This window comes from Crocodylus porosus, unplaced genomic scaffold, assembly GCF_001723895.1.
Source record: "Crocodylus porosus isolate Cpor-Errol unplaced genomic scaffold, CroPor_comp1, whole genome shotgun sequence".
In the NCBI taxonomy this organism is placed as follows: Eukaryota; Metazoa; Chordata; order Crocodylia; family Crocodylidae; genus Crocodylus; species Crocodylus porosus.
The window spans coordinates 171,013,000-171,023,718 of record NW_017728906.1 but is presented as its reverse complement, the minus strand read 5'-3'; the positions used below and the strand labels follow the sequence as shown (position 1 = coordinate 171,023,718).

General features: G+C 44.3%; 1 protein-coding gene across 1 annotated transcript in view; it reads left to right on the top strand.

The window, feature by feature from the left end:
- Window positions 1–8,809, top strand: part of SAP18 (Sin3A associated protein 18) — a 19,893-nt gene extending 11,084 nt beyond the window's left edge. Inside the window, exons 3-5 of the mRNA XM_019530201.1 lie at window positions 3,010–3,019; window positions 7,014–7,137; window positions 7,819–8,809. Coding sequence (XP_019385746.1) covers window positions 7,016–7,137; window positions 7,819–7,975 — 279 coding nt within the window. The 5' untranslated portion in view covers window positions 3,010–3,019; window positions 7,014–7,015 and the 3' untranslated portion in view covers window positions 7,976–8,809. The remainder of the gene's footprint in view (window positions 1–3,009; window positions 3,020–7,013; window positions 7,138–7,818) is intronic.
- Window positions 8,810–10,719: the final 1,910 nt, after the last annotated feature.

Below are 10,719 nucleotides of genomic sequence, written 5' to 3'. Positions count from 1 at the left end.
GATATATGACGTCAATCTCTTCTGCCTTGTCCAGGTGATAGGTCACCTGGTTGTAAAAGGAAATAATATTGGTCAAGCAAGTCCTGCCCACAACAAACCTGTCCTGGCTATCCCTCATGAAGTTGCCTTTGGCCAGTCTGTTAAGGATGGCCTCTTTAATAATCTTTTCCAAGACCTTCCCCGGGATAGAGGTCAGGCTGATGGACCTGTAGTTTGCCGGATCCACTTTTTTCCCTTTCTTGAAGATAGGCACCACATTGGCCTTCTTCCAGTCTTTGGGCACTACACCAGATCGCCAGGAATTCTCAAAGATCTGTGCCAGGGGCTGGGCTGTGATGCTCGCCAGCTCCTTGAGTACCCTGGGGTGTAGATTGTCAGGGCCGGTTGACTTGAAGGTGTCCAGCTTGTCAAGGTGTTCCTTCATGAGGTCAGCATTGATGGACGTCAGAGAATCTTCCTCACCCAGGCCTCCCTTTCCCATAGTGGGCAAGGCATCCTGTGGGACTGATGAAAGACCCACATACCTAAAAAAGGACTTTTTATTGTCCTTGATACTTGTAGCTAGCTGGAGTTCCGTAGCAGCCTTGGCTTTCCAGGTTTTCTCCCTGCAGGACCGGACCAGTGAAGAATATTCCTCCTTGGAAGTGGATCCCATCCTCCATCCTTTGTAGGCCTTTCTTTTTAGCTGCAGGAGGTCTGCTAGTTCCCTGGAGAGCCAAGGGGGTTGCTGTGCCCTTTTACTGCCTTTCCTCCAAGATGGAATAGCATTAGCTTGTGCATCGAGGATTGCTCCCTTGAGGAGCAACCACTCTTCCTGAACTCCCCTCCCCTTGGGGTCGTGGTCCCATAGGGCCTCACTGACAAGCCTCCTGAGCTTGTCAAAGTCGGCTTTCCTGAAGTCAAGGACTTTGGTGTTGCTAACTGACTTGCCAGCTTTATGGCGAATGGTGAAGGTGGTCAGCTCATGGTCACTGTCACCCAGCTTCCCTTCAATCATTAGGTCACTGATTCCTGGTTGCCAGTACCAGGTTGAGCTGCGCTTTACCTCTCATTGGCCCGTAGCCCTCTTGTGTCAGATAGAGGTCATCCACGCACGAGAGGAAGCTTTGTGACCACTCAGATTTAGCTGAGCACTCTTCCCATGAGATGTCTGGGTAGCTGAAATCTCCTATAACAACCATGGTCCTGGAGCATGAGGCTTCAGCCAATTCCCTGGCGAATTCCTGGTCAAGCTCCTGACTTTGGGTGGGAGGTCTGTAGTAGACTCCCACCATCGTGTCCCCTGTGCCGTGTTCCCCATGGATTTTAACTCAGAGGTTCTCCAGCCATCCACCCTGGTCGCCAATGTCAGCTAGCAGGGGTGCATAGCTCTCCTTGACATAGAGAGCTGTTCCCCCATCCCTTTTGTCTACTCAATCTCTCCTGTACAGGGTCTATCCATTTATATCCATGGTCCAGTCATGGGTGAAGTCCCACCAGGTCTCCATTATCCCTATGACTTCATAATTATTTGCGTTAAGTAGGAGGACAAGTTCCTCCTGTTTATTCCCCAAGCTCCTGGCATTTGTGTACAGGCAGGCAAGTGTCCCTTGAGGAGCAACCACTCTTCCTGAACTCCCCTCCCCTTGGGGTCGTGGGGTTGTTCCAGGGCTGGGGCAGGGGTGGGCTCCCTTAAGCGCTTTGGCCTGCTGGCTTTGCAAGGGTTGCTCAGAGGGCCAGCAGTGCTGGTGGTCCCCCTGTTCCCAGGCGGTCTTAGTTAAAAACCCAGTGGAGCAGGTCAGCCAGTCTGGCTGAGAAGAGCCTCCTCCCCAGGGGGGAGAGGTGGAGGCAATCTCTTTCCAACAGCTTGCTGCCTCTCTCACCAAAGAGCAGACTGTGGTCATGGAAGCTAAAGCCTTCCCGATGACACCAGCGCTGCAGTCTTTGGTTTGATTTAGGCTAGATATCAGGAAAAAACTTCTTCATGGTAAGGGTGGCCAAAATTTGGAATGGGCTTCCATGGGAGGCGATGCACTCCCCTACCTTGGGGGTCTTTAATAGAAGGCTGGACAGGCATCCGCCTGGGGTCATCTGACCACAGCAGTCTTTATTGCCTAGGCAGGGGGTTGGGCTCAATGATCTGTTGAGGTCCCTTCCAACCCATCTATGAATCTATAACTATAGAAGGCAGGGTAGTGGCACACCTTACAGATTAACTGAATCAGAGATTCATAAGGTTTTGTGCCTTTTGTCTGACTTCAGACTAACACAGTGATTGTACAAACAGGGTTCAAAAAGCCAGGATCTATGTACCTTCACTTATATATTAATGATTAAACCCATGTTAAAAAATGCATGTAAAATTACATTTTACATTCAAAATAAGTCCTAATTCTATCTTGCAAACAAGAAAATATATACACTACTAGAAGCATCTATTAGTTTAGATTCCAAATCAGTTAACTTTGTGAATGTATTTTCATGAGCGCTAAAACAAAACAATACTGAGTTTACTTAAAACTTAGGTACATTGGTTCATTTTTCACATAAATGAAAATTAAAAAAAAGTCTGACAGCAGGAATCACTTAGCTCTATAACATAGCTGTACTGTATTTGTTGCAGCTGTTCTTTTATGATACCTGATCCTAAGCATAAATTCCTTAAGTTTTGCAAATGGAGGTCTGTGTATTAAGGCCTAAATGTGTATTACTGGGCCAGATATAACTCATTTTAACAGTGTAATGAGTTGCATTGTTGTCTTGGAAATTCCATCCTACAGATGGCAACAATGTTGAATTACTTCCTTGATAATTCAAGTGATAATTATAACTTCATACCATAGGGTTGGCTTCTTTGTCAATATTATCTCCCACAAAAGGAAGGGGGAGGGGAGAGGGTATGCTAACCTAGGTTTTGTTGGTTCTCTCATCTTATTTTAGCCGTGATATAAATCAAAATTAAAAACTCAGTTTGTATTGATATTACATTAAAGTGAGCTAGAAATGCAAGTGCAAAAGTACAAACTGTAGCTCTACACCTTCATGCATGTGTATTATAATCATCAATTATGAGATCACAGGCTACTTAAAAAAATATACAACATATTTCATATATTTTCCAGTAGTGTTAGGAGTACAAGTACAGGCTTATTCAGGGAAGCACTTTAGTTTACCAGTGCTTTAGGTTTGTAGGTATTGCAGGAGCACCCTTGTAAAAATGTCAGCCCTTGTTGGTAAACAGGAGACATAACATAAGTAGGTTCCTTTATTGCATCGCTCTAAAGCTCTGGTTTTGCTGGAATTATGCACATTCTTAGCTTTATGCTTTGAGAGTACTTCTTCTTACAGAGTGCATAGCTAACGAAGAGTGTAAGCCTTTGCAGGATTATCATAAATGTATGGTGGGTGAGGACGCACAAAATTGTTACAATGAATGATATAGATATAGAAAAGAAAATATGCTAGACTATGAGGATAATGGAATGGTTCTTTTTTTAAAAAAAATCAACTTGTAAGTGTGAAGTTCTGTTTCTCACCCTCTTGAGCTTAGTTATCATCACTACTGTGAAGATATGAGCATAGCTATTTTATTTCTGATTCTCACACCAGAAACACAGATTTATCCTGTTTCTGTGTTCCACTTGGCACAGCACAACAGCTGATCTAAGACTGACATGATGCAATATTAAATTATTGGAGAAACTAGGGTATAAAATAGATAGCATATGGACTTGGTTGTTTGAGTCTGTGATATTAAGGGATTTTTTAAATGATTTGTTGAAATCCAATTTATTTTTAAACTACTTGTAGTTAAAGCACTTTATTGCTACATAGTTATCTGCTGCAGACATCTGTTAAAATTTTTACCCCTTAGAGAATTTTGTCTTGTTCTAGAAGCATAAATCACACTAGCTTCTTATAAGCTTTTCCACATATTAGAAAATGTTGGAGATGATTTAGCCCCCAAAGCTTGAGAATCAATTTGCAAACATGAAACTGAGCAGAACAAATGTAGGAAGCTATTTCAGAACATCAGTTAAACTTCATCAGTAAGTGACAGAAGTGACAGATACAACACTACTCAGTATATAGAAGAGTTTCTACACTTCCCATTTAAACAATTCTCTTTAAATCCTATGAAGTCCACCAGTGAAGTCCACCAATAACAATGATGCCTTAAGACACAACTACCAGGAACTTGGCTGGATTCAGGTAAAAGGCAACATCATGTATTATACATTGTGAAACAAAAACCAAAAATATTGTTGCAGCCCTGCATATTCTACCTACAACAGGGGTGGGCAAAATGCGGCCTGTGGGCCATTCTGTTCAGCCCACGGGGCTCCTAAAAAGTTTAGAAAATTAATATTTATCTGCTCCTGGCTGCCTGTCATGCAGCCCTCGATGGCTTGCCAAAACTCAGTAAGTGGCCCTCCACCCAAAATAATTGCCTGCCCCGACCTACAAACTACCACTGCCTTGAACCCACAGAGGCAGGCTCACAAGCCTATTTAGTCATTTGTCAACATTTTGTTAACTATTTCACTGTTCATCATGGCATGTAAGAGAAGAGAAATCAAAGAGCTGCACCATCCACTTGGAGTGGAATTTGATGTGGATGCCTTTTCCTTGGCTTTTGAGAGGACTGGTGTCTTGTGACTCCTACTACTGTAACTAGTGGGGGCAGCAGGGCACCTGCCTTGAGCATTCACTTCAAGAGGCTGCCAAAACACCCCCCATCCCCACAGTGTTTGTTAGGGTAGGCACACCCCAGGCACAGAAGCCTGGCAGGCCCCTGGGATTTTTGCTAAGGGAGGTATAGCTTCTGGCTCAGTAGTGTATGGGGGTAGGGGGAGTGAACAAGGCACCAGGAGCAGCCCTCAAGGACCCTGTGCTGTGGGGGCAGCCAGCACTCGACATCCAGTTGCGGCTCCCTGGGGCTATCTCAGTACCTTGTTCACCGCCCAACCCCCTCCAGACACGTTCCTGGGCAAGGAGCTGTACTTCCCATGGCAAAGTGCCCATGGGGGTCCGCCATTCTCCCACCACACACACACATTGGGTGCTAGCCTGCCCCTCATTTATCTTGCTGGGGTCCTTTGACCCCAGCTGACTTGCTGCCCCTAGGGCAAGGGGCTGGACTTGAAGATCTTCCAATGTCCCCTCCAGCCCTAACTTCTGTGAAATCTATGAAATCCTGCAAAGGCTTCTGAGCCTGGGCTGCATTTGTCCTAGGAGACTCCCCAAGGGAGGTCACTCTGGTGCCCCTGCTGCAGCTGGTGTGCAGGGAGCTTGCCCTTCAGCTACAGCAGCAGCTGCCACCACAGCATGGGGAGGCTGGCGTAGGTAAGACACCAACACCCCTCAGTCCTGGCGTGCCAGTTGCTGGCACTCTGCCCAGGGCATGGCAGGCACTCATGATGCCTCTGCTTGCTCCCATGTCATGTGTGGAAGGCAACAGGCCATCGCGAAGGAGGACATGTGAGGTCCACATGAGCCAGCACTACCCCAGCCTTTCTGCAACCAGCAACATGCTCTGTGCTTCCCTGGTGAGTGGGCCAGGTGCCTCTCCCTGCTCTGCTGGCTGCCTGCGGACTCAAGAGCACACTGCTTGCCACCTCCCACTCCCAAGCTCTGCCACCCCCGCTCATGACCCTCCAGTCTTTCCAACAGGCCCCACCCCCTTCACGGCTGAACCACGCCCCCTTGGGCACCAAGCCCCACCCAGCACACCAGTTCTGCCCCCCTAAACTGCGCATGCGCCGAATCGGCCGCCTCTCCCCGCGGGTTTGCCCTGTGAACGGCGCATGCGTAGAACGATCCTCTCTCTCCCGCCCTCTTGCGTGCGCGAACGTCCCGTCCCGCCCCGCCCCCCCGGCTTCTCTTTGCTGCACATGCGCACGCCCCCCCCCCCCCCCCCCCCCCCCCCGGTCTCCCCGCCTGTCCCCGGTTCAGGGGGAGGGAAGGATCAGCGGGGGCTCGTTCTCGGGGCAGCCCAGCTGGAGGTGGGCAGGTGTACTGGAGCTGCCTCCCACCTGGGGGCTGCATAACGCCCCAGACCATCCCCCCTCCCATTGTGGAAACAGCGAGGGGCTGGGAGGTGAAGGCAGAGGGTCTTCTGTGACTTCTGCCTGCACCAAGTGTCTTCATCTGACTCCTCATGCAGCAAGCGTTCAGGTTTTTCACCCAAACGGCCATTTTTGAAGCAGTCTGCGGCTGTGCACTTGTTTTTGGTGACCGCTGTAGCCTGCTTTCTGTGGCTGCATCAGATGAAGAGTGTCACTTGTGTCTGCGCTCTTGGGAGAACAACTAGAGCTGTGTTAGGAGCCTTGTTAAGTGTTGGGGTTAAGTCCTCCTTGTTCATAGAGTGGGGGGGAGAAGGAGGGAGGGAGGATTGGTCTGTTACACCTACCCCAGCAAAGACTGATGGGTTATTTGTGCAAGTTGTTGTACATCTCTCTCTCTCTTTTTGTTTTAGCTATTTTTTTTTCATTATCTCAGTCTCTCTTGTAAGGGTTTACAAAATAATACAAAAATAAGTGGTTTTATTGCTGTCAACTGAAGATCTCTTTGTGCTCTGTACTGTATAAATATATAAAGCCAGGTCCCTGCCCTAAAGAACTGTGTTCTGAAGTAGACTAGAAAATGGGTAGAGAGGTCACAGCAGCTTGGAGCAGAGCCAGGGCTAGACCTCAGACTTTGAGTATGAGGTCACTACTTGTTTGTGGGGCAAGAGGGAGGGATACCCTAGCAGGTGTTCTAGTTATTAGTGAGTACTCATCCTGGACATGTTCTGAACACTGAATTTTGAAAGGAAAATACTTCAAAACTTGAAATACTTAACCATGAAATGTTCCTTTTGCCATTTTAAGTACATAAGTATTGAGTTATGCAAGAGAGAGTTTAGAGTTGTCTATGATTTAGACAAAAAGTCTCACAGATGACATTTTTAGTAAGTGTAAGATTTTTAAGAACTTAAAATAAAAAACAACCCCCCCCACCTTAATGATTTTTTTTTTCCTTTTTAAAATCTAGGATGGATGCAACTTTAAAGGAGCTGACAAGTTTAGTGAAAGAAGTCTATCCAGAAGCACGGAAAAAGGGAACACATTTCAATTTTGCCATTGTTTTTACAGATCTCAAGAGACCTGGTTATAGGTAAATGACTGAAGTCTTATTTGCAGTAACAGTTTATGTGCCATGTTGTATGAGAGAAGTTCTTCATAGTAACAGAGTGCATGGCAATCATTTGTTAATATTTGATTTTTTCAGTTACTATTCCTGTTTCTCTTTTCTCAAACACTGAAAAGTGTTTTCCTAAAGATGTCAGTCACTACATTATCTGCCACCCAGAACACGCGCGTGTAGGTAGGAGTGGAAACAAAAAGGCTGTTTCTGGTGGTAAGGGTAGTAACTGTATCACCATCAAGAGTTTGCTTTTAGCACAGATTTATTTTTTTTAATTAAAACTGGATAGAGACAGTTTCTATATGAGCTTACTAGAAACCAGTTGAAAAAGCAGGGGCTTGGGTCCTGCTATATTTCTTGTGTTTTCTTTACCAGTTCTCTTGTCTCTAACTTGCCAGGTACTTCAGGCTCTGACAGGGGAAAGCTTGATGCAACTTTATTTACTTATTTTATGTCTAGAGTTGTATCAGAGAAACAGCAAAAACTGTATTGAGTAGGGAGGCAATGTCTTTGTATCCCACTAACTGAGGAGAGGCTTAACAGTTCATCCCCTTCAGGTCCTGTTTAGTCTGCAAATCTCCCTGACATTAAAAAGAGACTGACTTGCTCTTTTGTTATGTAATGAAATGATGTTTCATATCTTTCCTTCAGGGTGAAAGAAATTGGCAGTACGATGTCGGGAAGAAAGGGCACAGATGATTCCATGACGCTGCAGTCTCAGAAATTCCAGATAGGGGACTACTTGGATATAGCGATTACGCCTCCAAATCGGGCACCACCCCCATCAAGCCGCATGCGACCATATTAATGTGTCATTTTTTTTGTAGATGACTGTATCTTCCAGTGGGTTTCACGTGCTGTAGGAAACAGACCTTTTTTAATTACTATTGCTAAGCAAGATCTGAAAACATTTCTAAGCCTTGACAACAAGAGTAACTAGTTTTACTGTGTGAGTTTAAAAGAAACAATATCTGAATCTGCTTTGTTCTGTTCTTTCCTAGCTTTTATGGTATGAAAAGTAAATAGAAATATTCAGTGTTTCAAGATATATGTAGAATGTGACTGAGAGCGTAGAAGTGCTCTTACCATTCTGTTAAAAGCCATCTAGAGTGGAATAAACATTGTTATTGTTTTGAACATGTTTCTGAGTTTGAAGACTAGATCAGGCGTGATTTAATGACTGTTGAGCTTGATTAAAAACAAACCACTCAAAGGAGAGCTAGTGCTTTTCTTCACTGACTTGTTACCTAGCAGCACATGAACAGTGGCATTGGTGAGCGAATCCTTGTGTATGATTACTTACTTTCCAGAAGTAAGTCCCGAAACAACACTTTTTGTTTATTGGGTTTTTTTAAAGAGTAATTAATCTTTCCTTCTCATCAAAACAAACATAACCTATAAAAGTCTAGTTTTACTAATGCATCTGGCCATTTTAAAGGAAAAACAAATGTTCTTTATTTTTAAAAACTTTTAAATTTTAAACCGATGTTAGATGCACATCTAGTAGTCTCTTGGGTTATTGGCGTAACTATTGATACAAGCAGCCAAAGATTCCTTTTTGTGCCAGGTACCAGAACTTAGCAAGAAACCAGTCCCTCCTTTGCTTTTAATGTTTCCATTATTTGGGCCGAGGCAAACAAATGAAAAAAAGTAATAGGGCTGGAGGGGCCTTTGTAAATGCCATATTTTTTGCCCTTTCTTGTGCTGCACTGGTGCGACTGTTTGCACAAGTGGGTTTTCTAGATGCTTTAAAAGTCTTTCTGGCACATTAAAGTAAAACTCAGACATAGTTTAGTTTGGCTTGCTGTGAATTAAAGTGTCATGTCCGTGGATTTGGTGTGTGCAAACACAAAGACACTCAAAGACATGTAATGAGCCTTTGTCCACCAGATGGCACTCCAACTTTTTTGTAGTTCACCCCTTCACATTGCTTCCACTTTTTTTCCTTGTGCCATTTGCTGGCTCAATGTTCCCACAGCTGTGTGGCAGGTCATAGGGTGAGGCCCAGGCCAGGGGGCACAGCGCTGTACAGTCCTGTTCTCCTGCGGTAATTAGTTTGAAAATCAAGTGTGTGCAAACACTGATGCAACTCTCCAAAATAAACAAGTTTACATTTTATAAACTTATTTAATTTAATGAGGATTAAACCTGTGGTGTGTATAGGTACCCTGGGAGATCACTAGTCTAATCTCCAAATTTGTCATTTAAAGTAGCTGCATGTCATGCTTCTGTTTCACTTGCTGTGATATTAGAATGCACTTAATGAGTAAGATGGGCATATTGCATATTTATGGCTGTTAGTTGTCATCCTAGAGAGTTCTAGTCTATCACCTACACAACATTCCCTGGTAATATTAGGCAAGTCACTTAACTCGAGCTCTTCCCAAGTGACTTAGATGGAGTATTCTCAGGGGAAGAGGGGTTCCTAACAAGGGCAGATTTGTGCTGAATTTCTGTAAGCATCTGATGAATTGAGCTTCAGTCCACAAAACCTTATGCTTCTTATTCTATTTAGTTAGTCTATAAGGTGTATATCAACCCTGCTTCTGTCTGGGACATACCTTCTGCAAAATGACTGACAGTTGCCCTCAGGTTCTCAAGTTGGGTACCCAAATTTAATAGACTGTTTTTTCATCAATTTCTGTGTTCTTTTATCCTGTCTGTAAAATGGGGATTATACCACCTCTTCTCCTATGGTTCTTCAAACATTCAGTACCAGCATGAAAAGCCCAGAAAAGACTTAATTTTCTATTTACATGGTGTGTTAAAGCTTGACCTGTGTGGTGAATAGTGCTCGTTCAATGAGCATTTGCCATCCAGTCTATAAAAGGATGAGGCTGGGGGTATGGCACAACAGTACATTTGTTAAACTCTTAATACATAGTTGCATACAAACATACGTTATAACACTAATGCTTGCAACTCACTCGTTTCTGAGGTCTTGACTTTGGCAAACTTAATAGTAATAATTTTTTAAAATAAAATTCAGGTAATGTTTGGAGAGGAAAAGTAGGAACAGATAGCAGAGTAGGGGTGGGGGAGGCACTAAGGCACATGGTTCATAGATGTTAGGGTTGGAAAGGACCTCAATGGATCATTGAGTCTGACTCCCAAAGATTGCAAGTTTGAGGCCATAGCAGAAGCACTCATGGCACAGCCATGTCAGATTCTGAGGAATCTGAATTCTGCAAAATACCTTGTAACAAGGGCACAGGAAGGAAGATGGCAGAGCTAGCAAACAATGGAGAGCTTATTTAGATGTAAAATGGAATGTTATGAGAAGGAATATAGTCTGGATTGTAGATCTAATTGATTTTGATGGCTCCATGATTGCCTTGCATGCTTTGAACAAGCAGCTTTTGGCTATAGGCTTAGGAAGTGGTCAGTCTCTCTGAAGCATTGTTTCTCAACCTGTGGTACGTGTACCCTTGGGGGTACATGAGACAGGCAGGGGGTATGGGAATACCCCAACACTCTCACCCTCTTTTCCTCTCAAAACTATGGCAAAAAATGTGCAATTAAAAAAATGAAATTCCCCAGTAATAATTTAGT